This window comes from Lutra lutra, chromosome X (genome assembly GCF_902655055.1).
Source record: "Lutra lutra chromosome X, mLutLut1.2, whole genome shotgun sequence".
NCBI lineage: Eukaryota > Metazoa > Chordata > Mammalia > Carnivora > Mustelidae > Lutra > Lutra lutra.
The window spans coordinates 17,117,809-17,136,432 of record NC_062296.1 but is presented as its reverse complement, the minus strand read 5'-3'; the positions used below and the strand labels follow the sequence as shown (position 1 = coordinate 17,136,432).

Genomic DNA, 18,624 nt, shown 5'->3' with positions numbered 1-18,624 from the left:
TACTAAAAAAATATAAGGGAAAAATCTCTTCAGCTTACCATACCAAGCAGTGTTGTCCGTGTCATACAGCTGCGGTCCAAGTAGGTGACTAGTGTAACAGTCAATCCTCCTGGTCAACTCATTCACCTCTGCCCCGTTGAATGTTCATGTAAACACCAAACTAGCACTTTCCCAAGTGTGCTCCAAAGGAAAGTAGTCCGTCAAGATGCCCCCCAACCCGTCCAAAAATATAAGGGCATCTGGAGTTCAGTAATTTGGGAACTATTTGCTGTACCCTCCTTCTTGCAGAAAGGCTGTGAGAAGTTCTGCAGCCAAGCAGTCGGTTTCAAACTAGCATTCCTCAAACTGTGAAACTTTTGTCAACAACCACCTTTGAATCTCAGAACATTCTTGAGGCAAGCCTGGCTGAACGAGGCCAAGACGCGATGTCTTGAAAAGATTTCAGCCCCTTCAGTCTCCCTCTGCCCTTTTACCTACTTGGTAGCAATCCCTCTTGGTGGGGAATTGCTTTCCTGTCTTCTCATTCTTCAGTCATCACAGGAAAGGAACTGGTCCCAGGGAGCAGAAGAAGCCAACCACTAAAGTAACAGAATCTAATTCTTTGGTGTTTGGCGGTATTGAGGAGTGTCTTGTTTATGTTTGGATGTCAGATCTTCGAAGGTTAGTATAGGTAAATAATGGAAGCATCAGGGAGTGACTTAATATCAGAAAGTCTATCGAAGTATGGTTTAACTTGCGGCATGATTTAACAGATCTGCTAAACAGTAAGTTCACTGTACTGTTTTTCCATAGAAAACTGGCTGTTTTCTTTGTAAACTAGAATGTGTGGCTGAAATATGGCTAAAATAGAATAAATAAGGTTGCAAAAACTTTGAAATACTGCTTATGATCATTCTTTCTCTTCCCTTAAACAGAAATGTACACTTTGCAGTCAGCCCGGTGCTACTATTGGATGTGAAATAAAAGCCTGTGTTAAGACTTACCATTACCACTGTGGAGTACAAGACAAAGCTAAATACATTGAAAATATGTCACGAGGAATTTACAAGTAAGAGAACAACAATTGTCCATTTGCCTAAACTTGTCAGTAAGTAATTGCCCTTAAATAGATGGCATTAGTTTACTTGGTCATGATTCCTAGGTGGTATTTAGCCAAGCGTAGAATACTTAGGACTCTTATATATAAAGAAACAAGTACTACGATTGGCGTCTTCCTCTGACTACACATCCCTGGATTCGCATTCATTCGGCCAGTATGCTTCATGCTTACCAAATGCCAGGTTTTGTGCTGGGAGCTGGGCATACAAGAGTGATCAGTGGGGGCGCCTGGGTGGCTCAGACAGTTCAGTGTCTGCCTTCGGCTCAGGTCAGGATCCCACCATTCTGGGATCGAGCCCCGCACGAGCCCCGCATCAGGCTCCCTGCTCAGCTGGGAGCCTGCTTCTCCTCCCGCTCCCCCTGCTTGTGTTCCCTCTCTCACTCACTCTCTTTGTGTCTCTGTCAAAAGAATAAATAAAATCTTTTAAAAAAAATAGAGTGATCAGTAGAGGCACAGACTACGTTCCCTTGAAGCCTGTAGTCTAGTGGGAGAGACATATTAATTAAATGAGCACATAAATAAATCTACAATTACAATCTACTTAAGTGCTGGAAAGGATCCATTACAAAGCACTACGAGAGCAGCCAGCAAGGAGGGCCTGACTCATAGTCTGTACTGCAGAGTGTTTAGGAATGTCCTTAAGGAAATAGAGCTTGAGCTGAAGAGCTTGATCTTCTTGGGTGAAGGTCAGGGTGGGCATTGGGACAGTGTCCTAGGCAGAAGGAACAGCACGCGCAAGACCCGAAGGTGGGACAGAAGCAAGGGTGCAGATGGGAAGGTGAGTTGGGAGGCTCCTGCTCAGGGTCCAGGTGAGGGTTCGTGGTAGCTTAGAAGCGGGTGCATTTGTGAAGACAGAAGGCCAGAGACACTCTTACGCCTGTGATGAAGGCACAAGGTTTGGAGATTTGGGATGACATGTTACCTTCTGTTTTCTGGGTCTTTCATATCAGTGCGCATCTATAATGGTTCCATTTGTTTGCTTGAATGACAAGAAGTTGGTGGGGATCTGTGGATTTTCCGACTTGCCTTTGCGAGTTGTAAAGCACTTCCTTACATTCCCAGGACGCAGTAGGCCAATGAGTAAACACCCTACTGCCCCGTATACAAAGTAGTTTATACAGACAGCCGCCATGCATTTGGGTAACTGGATGAGGTGCGAGGGCTGTATTATAAAGTTTGCCAAACTCTGTTTAATAATAAAGGCAGAGCTGTTTTTCAAGTGAGGTCTATCAAGCCTTTAAGGAACAGAGAATTCCAATACTATTTAAAGAGGTCGAGCACATAGCAGAGATGAAAGACTTGGTTCATTCCTTAAAACTTTGCATAACTGGGAGACCAAACCTGACAAAGATAGCATTTAAAACAAAAGCAAATAAGAAAGCTATAGACCAGTCTCACTGTTATAAATAATATACCAAAGTCCTAATAAAATGTTAGAACATCAAATGCAGTGCTGTCTTCTAACAATTTGAAGACTATTCAGAATTAGGAAATCTATTAATGTGATCCATTGCCATTAACAGAGAAAGAAAAATCCTATCACCTTCCTGGTGGATGGTGAAAAGGCATTTCATAGCATGCAAGACCCATTTCTGAACTTTAAAGTGCAGTACCAAGGGTCCCCGTGGGAAGCGGGGGGTCCTGATGGAGCATTTATGAGAAGACAACAGCGAAGTGTTAAAGGGACCGTGGTTCTTAACCAGGGCTGAGCCTCGAACCACCTGAGGGCAACATCTTTAAAAATGTTCGTGCCTGGGCCCCGGAGATTTTAAACTCCGTGGATTGAGGCCCAAACCATGTTTTTCGATGATTCTTCAGGTTATTTTCAAGTTCATCCGTAATTGAGAGCCACTATACCAATACACTTCCATTCAGATCAGGAACCAGAGAAGGGTGCCAACTACCAATGTTACTTTTCAGCGTTCTTCTGGAGGGTTAAGCCGCTGCAACAAGAGAAGGAAGAAAAATGTCTAATAAATACCATGAAGGAGCAAAATAAAATTGTCAATATTTGTTATTGATGTCATTGTCTACCAAGAAAATCCAAAGGGACCAAGTCAATTTACTAAAATTAATAAGAGCTCAGTAAGGTTGCTGACTATGAGATGAAGTTTTAAAAACAGCTCCAGTAAGAACTAGTTAGAAAATAGCAAGGAAAAATGTCCCCCTCTACCCCTTCCCCACAGACATTCGCACACCAAAGTTGAACCTTTAAAAAAAAAAAACAAAACACAGTGTTTTACACGGGACCCAAGTGGATAGTAAAATGTGTTATGTTCCCTGATGAAAAGTTCCTCAACACTGAAAGATACCTATTCTTCTCAAATTAATCTATACATCGAGTACAGTTTTGATGAAATATAAAATGTCGATGGTTTTATCTAGAAGCGTGAGTGGGTTATTATTTTCTACTGGTAATGATTAAGTTACCTTATGAACAGGGAAGAACTAGAGGCTTAAACAAGATAGAAATTTGTTTCTCCCCTGCAAGATGTCCCAAGGAGTGCAGTCCAATGTGTTAGCCTCTTCTCTGTGTCATCAGAGACCCGGATTACCATCTTTCTGCTCTCTCATCCATGGGGTGTCCTTCCGTAGGCAGTAGGAGGAAGTGGGAGCAAAGGAGAGCGGAAGGACAAAGTGGCAGTTCCTCCAGCTGACGGGTTTTTAATCCTCCTTCCAGGAGGTTCCACACACACTTCTGCTCAGCATCTCATTAGCCGGAATTCAGTCACCTATATCCAGCGGGGGCTGGGAAGTGCACCCCTGGTGGGCACAATGCTCCCCAAATCTGCTTCAGTGCTACCAAGGGGAGAGGGGAAAGTAGGTACTGGGGTCCTAGACTAGTCTTTATTACGTGCAGCCAAGAACAAGTTTAATGAGATCAAGAGGAGAGATCACCTATTAGATATCAAACCCACTCACCCAGTAATTAAAAAACTGGCACTGGCACAGTGACAAAGATCACAGGAAACAGATCCATGTCTTTGTTGGGTAATTTCGGTGGTTCTAGATCTGTGGAGACAGGATGGATTGATTATTCAGTATCTGATCTCTGTACAGCTTATATAGTTGGCTCCATTTAGGAAACAGTTTGAATCCTTACCTCAGACTGTACCCCAGGAATACTTCCTCGATGGGCTAAAAATCTAACCCTAAGTAAAACAGAAAATGTAGGAGAAATTTTCTAGAATCTCTTGAGTACAGATGACCTTTCTAAACGTGTTAGGGAACTTGGAATTTTTGACTACATTAAAATTAGGCTAAAGAGAACTCCAAATCCTTAAGAAAAAGAGCCCAGTTTAGGGGGGATGAAATGGGTGAAGAACATGAAAAGGCAGTTTATAGGAGAACTAGCCGTGGGTTATAAGCATGTGAAAAGCCACTCACCCTTAGTAATGAAAGAAATGCAAATTAAACAAGATCTTTCTAGTTTTTGCCTATCTGATGGGCAAAGATGAGTAGGATTCACCTGTTGACCAGGTTCTGGAGACCTGGCATTTGCATTTGATGGTGAATTTAACTTACAATTTAGGAGAGCAGTTTAGCATCGGAGACCACCGCCTTTAACAAAATAATGTATTTTGCGTATGCATGGTATGCGTGGTAGGGATTTCTGCCAGGGAAGCAGAAGACAGCACAAAGATGTATGTGCAGGCAGTTCGGTTGCCCCGTGAAGGATAGCCGCACTACCCACTAGGGCACCCTGTTGACGCGCCTGTGCTGGGACTGGTGCGATTAGCGCAGATGGCATCAGTCAGCTTGGGGATAGCGACGGGAAGCGCGGCTGGCGGGCAGGGCAACATCTGCGGCCTCGAGCGCGCTTGCGGTACAGCGCAGGCCCAGTAAGTCTGGATTCACGCTGGGTGGGGCCACAGGGGATCCTTCCCGCCCCCCGCCTTAAAAGCTGCTTACCCCATTGAGCCAGCACCTGTTACGGGACAGTCGGCTGGGTATAGGGCATTTTCAGGTCACGCCACACAGGGCCAGAGAGCCGGCTCATCAGAATAGGATTCTGAGCCCGCTTCCATCTACCAGGTGGAAGGGGGGGCGGCTTAGTAAAGAAGCGGGCGCGCCATGCCAGTTTTGGCGCCGTTGCCAAGGGAATAGCAGCTAGAGTTAACCGAAGGTGAAATGGGAAAGGAATTTTTAACCCACAACAGCAAAAATCAAGCCCAAAACAATGTCTATCAAGAGACTCAAGTTTTAATGGAATACTATGCAGCAGTGAGAGACGGAAGTAGATCCACGTGGAGAGTCACGGAGAGGTGTTCTGGGGTCGAGTAAGGTGAAGCAACCGAGTTGTGTGACCTGTTCTGCCATATAAAAAACACGTGTACAAGATACGTGTCTGTGTTCATAAATGTACTTTAACAGTTGTTACCTCATTCACTGCATGGGGATGGGAGGGAAGCAGTTTTCTTTATACAACTTACTGTTCAGCAGTTTTATATTTATATAGTTCAGTGGCTGAATATTTTTATAAGCAGTCCGTTATTTAAAGTGGCATTAAGATTTAAAAACAGGCCCGTGCTAAACATCTAAAATCAGATATGTGGAAAATTCTTGTATTTAAATTTCAGCTCCACTTACATACTGTAATATTTACCCATTTTCACTTTGGGGGAAAAAAAAGTGGAAAATAAAGATAAGGGGAAAAGGCCTAATGTGAACTTCAATTCTACCAGCAGAGAGAATTTTAAATCTTCCAGGATATTTTCTAGACATGTATGTGATTGTGTATGTGCATTTATTCATAAAAAGATCTTATATACGCTTTTGTAATCTGTCTTCCACTTGCTATATCTGAGACATTTTTCTGTGACATTAAACAGTTTTATATCACCATTTTAATGGTTGCATAGTATTCCATTGTACGGGTCTATCAGTGTAATCAGTTCCTTTTTTAGCCATTGATGGTTTTTAATCTTTAGCTATTAAGAAACCACGTCGCAGTGACCGTCTCTAAAGAAAATATTTACACCAGCATCCACAGTGATTTGAATTACTCTTTATTTTTTCACATTGAAATTTATTTCTAAAATCTGCTTATGGTGCGGATTCCAGATTCTGTTCATAGAGACTCTTGAGTTCAAATGAGTCCGTGTGCAAGTAGTTTGGGGGTAGAAGAACGCACAAATAGGAAATGCAAGGAGAAATACTTCCGAATGAAGTGGCTTCCCTCTCCTGCATGTGGCTTTCCTTCTTTACTGGCTCCTTCTGGATCCTGAATATATTCATTAAATTATTACATTAATCTATTCATTAGATTAAGTGTATTTGTTCCTTAAGAAGGTGAGGAAAGATTCCATACATAGTTTTTCTGCTTATCCTGTTTTATTGTCTCTGTTGTATTACTAAAATTTTTAAAATATGTATGTTTAAAAAGTGAGTCCCCCACCATAAAAAAGTAAATTATGTGACAGGGATCTTGTTTGACAGGATGTCACCTGTGGTCTTGGTGTCTAGATTGACAAAGGACACGTAACGGGCCTATGGGAGTGAAAACTGATGCCATAAAAAGATTAAAATCTGTTTTAACAACTAAGGGCTCTTACTGAAATTTTTCAAAAGTATACAGTAATAGGGTACTGTAGCCGCTCCCCATCTCATCAGCTCCCGAGTTACTGCCACACTTGCTCTCATCTACTGTTTTTTCTTTCTGCTGAAGCAGAATCCCACACCTCTTGTCAGTGTATCCCTACATACATCACTATCACTATGCCATTACCACACTTTGTAAAACTGGCAGGAAGTTCTTAGTGTCATCTCCCAAGTCCACATTCACATTTCCCCAGTTGTCTTGGAAATGCCTTTCCAGACCCGATTTGTTCAAATCTCAATACATACAAGGCCCCTACACTGCATTTAATGAATATGTCTCGTAAGTCTCTCAAAATAGAGCAATCCCCACTCCATCCCGCCTTCCCCCCTATTGTTGCAGAACCCTGATAAGTTGTCCTGTGAAAGGCCCACATTCTAGATTTATTTTTTTGTCTTTTCATGATGCCATTCACCTTGTTCCTCTACCGTGTAATTTATAAGTTGGCTTAAAGGCTTAATTCAGGTTATACTTTGGAGGAAGACACTTTATAGGTACACTATAAAGGAATTCACTCCTGATATGTGAACTCAGGCTGTTGGTTTATTTTTAAGTGATTGCCAACATGTAGCATTTGAAGAATACAGATTCTCCATAGTTCTTTGGAAATCATTGGAAATGTTTTAAAAATTAAAAAATAAGCAAAACTAGGTTGGAAGTCAGTTGTTATTGTTGCTCCCCACCCCCCTCCCTACCTTTTATTCTACTCACATGTTAGAAACTCTTCATGTTAAACCTAGTTTTAGGTCATTTGTGTCAGAATTCGTATATGAATGTCTTACCTACTGCTGACCACAAGAGGGCACCCACTGAACATTTTTAAAGCATTGTTCCATCTTGTCATGGTATATATAATTGACCTGAAACTGAGCTGATGTCAGCTCACCCATTGATTATGGTGGGGTGGTTAACTATAAAACACATAGTGGTATGTATACGTTAATTGGCCTACCTACGCCCTTGTCCTAAATAACACGCATTGCTTTTATTAAAAACAATGAATGCCAAATAAACAGTGTATATACCCACATAAAAGGTTGTCAGAATAGCCAGACGTCAAACCACTCCAGAGGTTTTTTGCTGATTTTAAAGGGGGAAAACCTACTTGTACAATGGAAAAGTCTGGCTATCACCACCACTTTAACCAAATGATCCAACAGCATCACTAATAGTGGGGCATTCTGAAATTAACATGCCTCCTGAAGTGTGCAGGGTCCCCTATCAAATATCCTGGACTCACAAGGAAAAGTTGAACCTAGAGTTAACCAAACCCTTAGACCTTATTTCCAGTTTATAGGAAATATGGGGTAAGAGAGAACCAAATGAAACAGTCCCACAGTTAGACAAATCCAGAATGGTACAGTTGAAAAGGTAGCTGGTCTAACTTTTCCCCAAAAGTCAGTGTCATGGGGAACAAAGAAGTTGGGAGGAGCCAGTCTAGATCAAGAGAGACCGAGCCAAATAAGTGAATGAATGAATGAATGAATGAAAATAGAGACCGAGCCAAATTGTTAGGGGGCTCATGAAGGGCCAGGACACTAATGATGAAATGACATTGTGGGGAGTTTGAATAAAAGTGTTTCATGTAATACGAGCAGAAAGCAGCAGTATCTATAGAGTTTATATTATGTCCTAAAATGTGCTTTTGAATTCTGTATCTGAAACGTAGAATTGGACTATTCGTCTACATACCTGCAAGTTTATATGTTCAAGTAGGCTGGAAGCTTTAGTTTTAATCTCAATGCGTAAAATGAGGAAATGTCTATATATCTTTGGGCATACACGACAACTTTTATCCTAAACCACAGGTTTTATTTCAGATGAACTTTTTATGATCTCACTAATAGTGTGCTTTCCTATCATTCAGATAGAAATGGACGACCTGTAACTAATTGTAGCATTCTTAAAAAGCATAGCTATTTTAAGTGGGCACCGACCTCATTTACTAATGGCATAAATATATTCTCATCAACAGCGAGAAAACATTTTGAGATTTTTATCTTTCCTCATTGTAGACTGTACTGTAAAAATCATAGTGGGAATGATGAGAGAGACGAAGAAGATGAGGAACGAGAGAGTAAAAGCCGGGGAAAAGTAGAAATTGACCAGCAGCAACTAACTCAGCAGCAACTTAATGGAAACTAGGTATGAACGTTACGTGTGTCGGATCTGTTGTCGGGATACAGTACTCGCTGATAAATAACGTTGTTGGAGTAATGGTATATGCAGTATGATTTTTTAATGCTATTATGTTTAGTTCAGCATGTTACTAGAATGCTAAAGGATTGTGTAGGCTTGCATAGTTTTTTTCTTAACTAGCTGATTTTGTAACAATAAAAACAAGCGATCCGCTTTATCAATCAGCGTAGCTGTAATGTCGAACCAGTAAGATGTTCTTGCTCCTCAGTAACTTGATATTTATTGTGTTCCCCTCAAACATCATATTTTACAATTTTTTATCATCTTTTAAACAGGTTCATGGGACAGAGTTAGAAAACTGGGAATGAATAAGACATCCATAACTACTATTCTTTTTTCACTGTTTTCTAAAATCAAAAAGGGTTTGTCACTTTTTACTGCCCAACTCTTAGATCCTTCATTGAACTGCCTAAAAACGTCTTGTTTGTTTTATGAGCCTTCACTAGATGGCAGAATTTGACATGTTGATATTACTAGCTGTAGTTTGCAGTTTCTGGGAAGCAATCGAAACACTATTAACCCTGTGTATAGTGTCAACAGTTAAAGCAGACATTGAAATGAAGTAAGCTATATTTCTGGACTGAACAAAAGTTCTACTGTTTAGAGTGTCTAAGTTTGTTTAGTGGACTCATACTCAAGGGAGAGCATAAGCAAATTTCACTTTACAGTAACACGCCTCTGGTGGCAACACATGGGAATTTGTGATTTTCTTTTTTTTCACACTCAAGTCACGGAGGCTAGAAATGAAGAGAACCTTCTTTTTCTCTTGGCTTTTGACAGCACATGGTAAAAATCTCTTCCAAGAAGTGTGCTAAAGCTTTTCATTTCGTTCCTGTTAAAGTTGTTCTCACTGACCAGCATGCACTCGGGCGACTGGCGATGTTAAGTTGTGAGCTCCGGTGCTTACGCCAAAATTCCCTTGACAGTAAACCTCTTCTCTTATCATGTCCTACAAAGAGCTTCTAGCAAAATGATTGGATCCTTTCAAGTTTAAACTAAGATTTGGCAGCAGCAAATTAAACCTCTTTTTAAAATTGAAAGGGTTACCACTCACGAAGGACTTCAGCCGTCATGTCTGAAACTGGTTTCTCTCAGGTGCCGTGTGGTGTGGAACACTTCATATATTGGCCCAAAGTACACGAGGAGGTCTCAGCCGCTGTTGGAATAAAAAAAAAAACAGTCTGCATAAAACAGTATTTATTTTTCATTTTGTGACCACTATTTTTTTAAAATTATTTAATACTTCTCATGGTTTCATGCATTGCTTTGCTTATCTGTTGACTAGGCTTTCGGTGCCCTACATGTTTTGTTTTTTCCTGGTAGGGCACGGTGGTGTTTTCTTGATCATCAGAGTTGTTTATCGAAGACTAAGAACGCAGCTGTTTAGAAAGGATTTTCACACTTACCTGCTGAAGCACATTTATGTATTTCTTTATGGCAAAACCAAAAAACTTTAGTTGTGGTCTGCCTAATATTACCATAGCACCTCAGTACCAAGGGTAGGGACTCTGATTTCTGAATTCTTCGTTAACCTACCACATTAAAGTAAATTAGCAAATAAGAAATAATATGTTAACTTGACTGTACATCATGATATTCTGCAGCTTATGGAGAAGCGTTTTTAAAAATGTAACAGGTGGAAAATTACACTGTGCTTAATGACTGATTATTTTTTAACTGCTAGTCCCTTAAGGTCACATTTGTCAAGTGTGTTATTCACACATTCACTTCAATCAAGGGACTCAATGATTGCTTTATTTTAACCATCTTTTATTATTTTTAGAAGGAAACTAGCTTTAGTGGGGTTGCCCTGTATGTTTTTCTCTTTTTGCTCTAAATATGCCATTGAGTTTTTTGTGTGTGTGTGTATGTGATGAATTTTCAAAATTCACCATGACTTGAAGTGCAACGACAGATCTAGATGTTTGTTTACCAAGCTATGTGACTTTTCCCAAAGGATCTGTACTTTATTTCCTTACAACAGCTTGAAACCTGTCATTTTAAAATCTTCGAATCACTGTGTCTTGATCATTTTTACATTGTGTGCCATAGACTTACCCGTGGAACAGTAGGGCACCTTCATTTTCGGACAACTACTGTAATTATGTTTTTAGGAAAAATGGAAGGTGCCGGGGTAATAGTGGCCAGCCAATGATCCTATCATAGACTTCACATACTGTAGTTGTTAGTCGATGGATTTGTTATGTAATCAAGTGTGTCAATTCGTATTGGGTCAATTCTTCACCCCTTTCTCTGCCACTAGCAACCAGAATAGCACTTTACCTTTTGGTTGGCTAGAATTAAGTGGCTGGCTACCTATTTTTCTCACTGTGGTGTGATTGGCTAAACGGTCTTTCATTCAAAGTTGAAATGTAAACTGAAGTCACATGAAAAATCACCTTTGGTTGTAAACCTCCAATACTTTGATTCTCCATCCATGTTTTCGTCACATGCTGAGTAAAAAGTGCCTTACAATGTAAAAATTGTACAGTACTTATGTTCCCAAGTAGCGTCATCATCTTCTGGGTAGTAATTACATTGTGGTATGAATATTTAGGAAAATGGACCTCAGCAGTGTATTTACTGTTCATCTCTTAAGTCCTTAACTGTAGTTTTAATAAGCATGACATTATTTGATAAGTATATAACATGTACATCGTTTCAAAAAATACTGCCATGACTGTCTTTTATGCATATTTTAGCTTGAAATTTCAGAGCGTCTTTTCTTTCTTTCCTTTTTATTCCCCCTCTTCTTTTTTGTTCTGTTTTCGTTATTGATATTCAACAGTGTAATCTTTGCAAGTGTATATTGAAGATTATTCTGGAGCATTTATTGCCTTACCAGAACTGTTAGTAAGAAATGTTCTTTAGCGTAGAAAGATAGACTTGAGTTTCTATACTTTAATAAGAGCTCTTTGTTCCTGGGGGGCGGGGGGGGCGGGGTGTGAATTTTACTTTCATCTCAATTTATTAAAAACCCACAGCTGAAATAGATTTTATTTCAAAGATCAGCAATTTTAGAATTTCAGATAGTACTTGCTCAGGAGTACATGCTACTCAAGATATTAAGAGAGTAACAAGCTATGTAGATCTACTGTTGAATCAGAATCTATGTACTTGAACAAATGTGTGAATCTTAAATATCTCAAAGAAAAAGAAAAGTGTTCTAGAATGTTGTTGCTTTTTTGAAAAGCACTAAAGGTTAGACCAAGGTATGCAGTTTTGTTCTAACAGGCATTTAGGTTCGTTGTAAAGATAAGGAATGCATTATGGGTCAAAATCAAACATTCCTCTCATGTTATGTATATTTTGTTCCTGTTATATTGGCTTTATTTTCAAAATGGTAGTTTGTAGTATTAGTTTCCTTTTATTGGTATCCTTGCATATACTATTCATTCAATAAATGAGTTACGACTTTCACGTTTGTACACTTGTCTTTTTTGTGAGAGGGTCTAATGACACGCGCAGTGGCAATAGGACGGTGCTCCCTTTAGTCTTCAAGACGAGATGCCTAGTTGGCTTAGGAACTGGTCGTCAAAAAGTGCATTCGAGTCCAGTTGAAGGCGTCACAGCACAGAGGTTTCGCCATGGAGAGAACCGGCAGTCTCCCAGGTATAGCAGAAGTGCGTGACTCCTCGCTGCTTTTATTATTACGTGATTCAGGGAGAACCCTGGCTTCAACTGGGTCCTCCGGAACCTAGGTAGAAGGTGATTTTGAAAAATAAACCAAAACTCCTAGTGTGGTTTATCTGCTTGGTAATAAGGGTGAAGAGATTCCAACTTACAGATTTAAATGTCCTCCCTTTATCATGGACAGCTGACTTACAGTAGCACGCTCATACAGTGAGGTAGGTGTAGCCAGGGCAGAAATCAGTTTTCAGTTAGTGGAATGTGCTCATTCCATACAGAAAAGCCCTCACCTGCATTCCTACTCGAGAGGAAAAAAAATTACGGAACAGGTTCTGATTAACGCCAGAACTGTGGGACAGACATTCATGAATGTGCAGACATTACCCAGTAGCGCTCGGCGTGCGTGCATGCGTGTGTGAGTGCGTGTGCTTAAAATATATTACTTAGTTTCATTTTGTTTTTTTTTTTAATTTAAGATTGTATCTAAAAAAATTATTTTTAAGTAATCCCTACACCCAAGGTGGAGCTCGAACTCAGAACCCCAAGATCAGGAGTTGCACACTCTATATCCACTGAGCCAGCCAGGCCTCCCTATTACTTAGTTTCATTTTTATTACCACCATAAAGACCTAGAGAAGGGAGATTCTGTGCTTTTCTTCAGCTAACTGAAACTACTGGCAGCTGGGGACCTTGGGGCGGCGGGGGGGGGGGGTTCTCCTTTTCCAGCTTCAGTCATCAGCAGGTGCTGAGGTCATTCTAATGTATGAACCTGGTAGAATTTCCTAGGAAAATTCTATGGGCAGCAAAGGGCTGGTCCATCTTTTTTAGGGAAAACCCTCCTTATTTATGTATTAGAGTCCTCCACTGCAGAGACGGTGCTGCTTTGTAGATCAACCAACGTTCACATAATTTTGCCTTGTTTAGATAATGAGGCATCTGGACATTAAGGACCTAAAGCAAAAATGCATTCTTGATTTCTGTTCAGAGGGTGGAAACTAGAAAGTCACTTACGAAAGTTAATGATGGCATTTCAAGTGTTGCAGGGCAGCGGGCATGGTCTGCACGTGGTCAGTGTACAGAAGTCATTTAGACCTGGATCTTTGTCAAAAGATAGGAGGTCCACAAACACCCAGATTGCGCCTTTGTCTCTACCTCTCTGTGGCTATAAATGTGTTTTTACAGTGGGGGTGGGGGCAGTGCCAGGGAGATAGGGAAGATGATGCTGGGATAAATGATCTCATAAACAGACTTAGGCGGAAACAAAAATGCTCTGTGAAGGGCCAAAGCTTTGAACTGGGACCTGAGAGAGAGTATATTCAAGTGGGCGCTAGGAGCAGGAAGATAGAAATAAACCATGCTTTAATATGGACATTGGATTTAGAACTGTTGAGCTTCTACAAAGTGATTTGTACAAAAGGGTGAGGTGTTTTCTTTTTCTGAGTGTCTTTTTTTTTAATCAGAGCTATTTACAGATTGTTTTCTTTATTGAAGTCATGCATGGCTGTTTAAAGAGCTAAAGAACTGATCCCTGCTTGAAGACTTAATGCTAAGAAGCCAGGTACCAAGGATCGCATCTTGTATGGTGCCCTTCTTTTTCCCTTAAAGATTTAATTGATTTATTTATGAGAGCGAGAGCACGAGTGCACGAGAGGGGGGAGGGGCAGAGGGAGAAGGAGAAGCAGGCTCCCCGCTGAGCAGGGAGCCCAATGCAGGGCTCTATCCCAGGACCCCGGGGACCAGGATCGGAGCCGAAGGCAGATGCTTCACCGACTGAGCCACCCAGGCGCCCCTGCTGTTTGCCCTTTATGTGAAATGTCCGGAAGCAGCAAGTCCATAGAGTCAGAATGCAGATTAGTGGGTGCAGAGAGGGGGCCCCGGGGAGCAACTGTTAGCAGGTACAGGGTTTCTTTTTGGGGTGATGCAAACGGCTGGAATTAGGTAGTAGTGATGGTCACACAACTTTGTGAATATACTAAAAACCATGAATTATATACTTGGAAAGGGTGAGTTTTATATTACATGACTTTAACCTCGATTTTTAAAAAGTACTGTGTGGTCATCGTACACAATTAAAGCATACAGAGATCTGTAGGGCAAAATGTGAGACCCCCCCTACCCCCCTGGCACTGCATCCGCAAGCCTACTCCCCAGGATGTGACATGGGTCCTTCTAAAGTACTTGTGTACATCTCTAACTTCTACACTTTCTAGCATAAATAGGGTCATGCTGGGCATGGAGATCTGCACCTGTCCTTTTCGCTGGAACACCACCACAAGGTGTCAGAACAACTAGATTTCTCGCCTTCTGTTTAGCAGCTCTGTGAATGGGCTGGAATGGTTCTCTCTGGTCTCACATACATCTTCGTGTTCTTACTCAGGCCATTTCACAAGCTAAATTTCCAGAAGTGGAACTGCTAAGTAAAAGGTATATATACATTTAAAGTTTTAATAAAAATTGCCATCCAAAAAAGTTTATACCAATTGAAAAGTTCACCCAAAGGGATTAAGTTTCTCTGCTTTTCCACTCCAAAGGAGTGCCTTTTAATGGAAAGAGTTACGGTACCTTCTTTTTTTTTTTTTTAAAGATTTTATTTATTTATTTGACAGACAGAGATCAGAAGTAGGCAGAGAGACAGGCAAAGAGAGAGGGGGAAACAGGCTCCCTGCTGAGCAGAGAGCCCAATGCAGGGCTCGATCTCGGGACCCTGGGATCATGACCTGAGCTGAAGACAGAGGCTTAACCCACTGAGCCACCCAGGCACCTGGTATTTTCTTTTAAAAAAACGTGATACATGCTTACATGCTCTATAGGAAACTCTGGGTTTTTCATTTTGTCATAAAGCCCATGTAGAGTATATCTCAAAGTAGAATATGGATTATTTGGGGGAATCTCATTTGTGAAACGAGTCAAGGTTTTGTTTCATATGTCTTAGTAACAGTAGTAATTGGTGAATCATTTCTCTTCCCCCTGCTTTCTGAAATGAAACGGATTGTTCATAGCCGTTCATTGTTGCCAGATGATCTGTTTCTCTGTGTGTCCAGGGTCATGTGTGGCTTGGTTTGGTGCATTTGAAGGGGTCGTGTACTGTTCTGTTGAAGAATTCCTATGACCTTTATCTGTTGTGATGGTTCTTACTCCCCATCCGTGTGTCTAACAACTAGTCAATTGTGTAAAGACAAGACGAAGCCATTTGTACTTTTCACTTTTCGACTAGTTGTTTTGTCCTTGTATGCATAAAAAATCTAAGACAAACCAGAAGAATTGGCTTGATGTATATATCATGCTCTTAGCTCATTTGCTAAAGAACGATTGCTTTCATTCATGTCTAAAAATAAACCGTTGGCAAAAATAACACAAATATTCGGTTATGCTCCTCAGTCAACCTACCAGTTTCTAAGAATAAATTGAATGGAGTCAGGGATGATCGGTGCCACCTGAAAAGTAGTTTTTTCTAATTCTTAAAATCGATTTGTGCTAATTAGGTACTTATGACATTAGCCAAACAGTCATTTTTTAAAAAAAAGATTTCAGTCAGATGCATAACCTATAAAAATAATTCTTTAATGTTTTACCAATAACAGAACCTTTGATCATGTTTCCCTCCACTCATTTCTCATATGTTTATGAAATAAGTCTGTAAAGAGGGGTAAGAAAACACCCTGACTCCATGAGTTCTTATAACTTTGAACTTCAGTGGTCACAGAGACTGCCGTTACTTTCATTTCAGAAGTTAGCCGGACAATTTAACACCAAGGCTTATTTTCAAATGTTCCTGACCCTTAAGCCCAAGTAGGCCTATGTTCTATATTTAGTATTGATTTAGTATTACCAGGAAGCAATCATTCTTGGGATCCTGGTTTCACATGTTCTCGGTTAGAGAGCAAGCACAAAAGATAAGCAGTTTCTGACAGTTTGCAGATCAGAGAGCTGGAATTTTGGCATTATCCTCAAACACAACAGTCATTCCGGACCTCCCTTAGAGGAGTTGCCCTTAAGCATTTCAACCTGTCCCAGGTGCCCAAACGGCTTAGGGCAGCTGTCCAGTATGCAGGGGCTGGGGACAGGCACACAGGGAGAAGGGTTTAAAAAAAAAATATGTTGCTTAAGGGAAAGGCTTGACAGATGCTCATTCTCGCTCAGGAAGAGGCAGGGTAGGAGAGAGAGGTCTATTTCGTAACTGGGGTCCCTTCATTCCATGAAACTTGGAAATATAGCCAACTCTAGGCCATTTCCTAGAAAGGTTGGCACAAAACTTGGAACATTTCACATCTTTATTCCTTTCTTCCTTTGATGCTTTCCTGGAAACCCTTGTACCTTCATTCCCATGATCTGTACCACGCCTTCAGGATGACTCCTTCCCCAGCCCTTCTCCCCAGCCCTGACCGATGGCAGCGTTCTGGTCTCTGCTGTCTTGCACTGTTCTCCTTTCCACCGTGGTCTGGTGCAAAAGAGTCACCATCCTCATCCACAGCTGGCTCCACCCACCAAATAGTCTCAGCTCTCCTCCTGAGCATTTGTACCCACGCTGCAGGCTACTACGGCATGAGTCCCCCAAACTCAGTTGTCCTGACCGGAATTTCATGTCTTTGTTAATGACACCATGGCTGCACCCGGTCTGGTTCCATCTCCACATCTGCCTGCGAAGTTCCCGTCATTCGTTCTGTCTCTTGCATCCATCCTCTCCACAGTCTCACGGCTGATAAACTAGTTTTGATTTTACCTGGTGTTTTGTTTTCCTCTTTCACCTTTTGCTCAGAATCCTAACTTCTGTTTCCACTCCGCACCCTTGTTCATCAGATTCTTTGTTCCTCCGTTTTCTTTGGGGGCGCTTCTTGGCCTCGCTTCCTTTCCTGCTCAGTCCGCATGAGATGCTTAATAGACCTTATTGGCCACGACTTGCCACTCCGCAATTCTCATCTGCCCTTTCACATCCCTGTGCCTAGAGTTCCTTCTCCTGTTCCATCGGGGAAGGGGACCCACTAGAGATCGCCACTACATACGCTGCAAACTCATGCCACCACATACACTGGGGTTTCGTCTCAGGTTCTCCACATCAGTCTGCAATCCTTTTTACTTGTCTTTCCTTTTATACCTAGAACCTATTACAAACGTAAGTGTATGGACTCTAGGTATGGGTGGCCTTGGCTGGGATCCTGTGTAACCTTGATTAAGTTACTGGATCTCCACCTCCATGATCTCCACCTCATCTTTAAAATGCCCATAAAAATAGTACTCTGTGGGATGCCTGGGTGGCTCGGTTGGTTGGGCAACTGCCTTCAGCTCAGGTCATGATCCCAGAGTCTTAGGATCAAGTCCCACATTGGGCTCCACATTGGGAGTCTGCTTCTCTGGCTGACCTCTCTCCTCTCATGCTCTCTCTCAAATAAATAATAAAATCTAAAAAAAAAAAAAATAGTACCCCATGCATAGACTTGTGAGGATTAAAGGAGAGAACAGACTCAAGAATTTCCCATCCCCCTGACACGCTGGCCCTCCTTCCTGTGTTCCCTTCTTGTTTTACCTTGTGTCTCTCCTCTTTGCAAAAAATTTTCTTGAAAGCTGAGTCCCCGCTCGATGCTCCTGCTTCCCTATTTTTATGACTTAGTCCTCAGCTTCACTGCACTCACTTTCTCAACTACACAGACACCGTTCCAGCAAAGTCCACCGGTGGCCATTGTTAAAGCCCGTCGGTCCTCTTCAGTTCTTCTTTCCTTGACTTCTTGACTGTCATGTCCCTAACTGTCCAAGCACTGTCACATGGTTATTTTGCAGATAACCCGAGAGTAAGAGTAACACATTAGATGACAGGGCCAAGACTGGAAATCCTTTCATCAGCTAGTCCCCTTGCCTGCCACACGTGAGCCTCCATATATAAAAGTAATGCTATCCCATCTCTTTGAAAAGTTTTTTTGTATTTTCACCACTTGCACATGAATTAATGGTCACTGAATCCAAATTAGAAAATACAGAGAAGGGGCGCCTGGGTGGCTCAGTGGGTTAAAGCCTCTTCCTTCAGCTCAGGTCATGATCCCAGGGTCTTGGGATCAAGCCCCACATCGGGCTCTCTGCTCTGCAGGGAGCCTGCTTCCTCCTCTTT

At 41.5% G+C, this 18,624-nt stretch overlaps 1 protein-coding gene across 5 annotated transcripts in view; it reads left to right on the top strand.

Annotated features, from left to right (window-relative positions):
- PHF6 (PHD finger protein 6) overlaps positions 1-12,315 on the top strand; it is a 47,494-nt gene extending 35,179 nt beyond the window's left edge. For 2 of the 5 annotated variants that reach the window (XM_047715695.1, XM_047715694.1), the window contains 2 exons: positions 915-1,048; positions 8,714-12,315. In XM_047715695.1, the coding sequence (XP_047571651.1) occupies positions 915-1,048; positions 8,714-8,843 (264 nt within the window). In that variant the 3' untranslated portion in view covers positions 8,844-12,315. The remainder of the gene's footprint in view (positions 1-914; positions 1,049-8,713) is intronic. The other 3 variants (XM_047715693.1, XM_047715692.1, XM_047715691.1) reach the window with 3 other exon arrangements.
- The last annotated feature ends 6,309 nt before the right edge of the window (positions 12,316-18,624 follow it).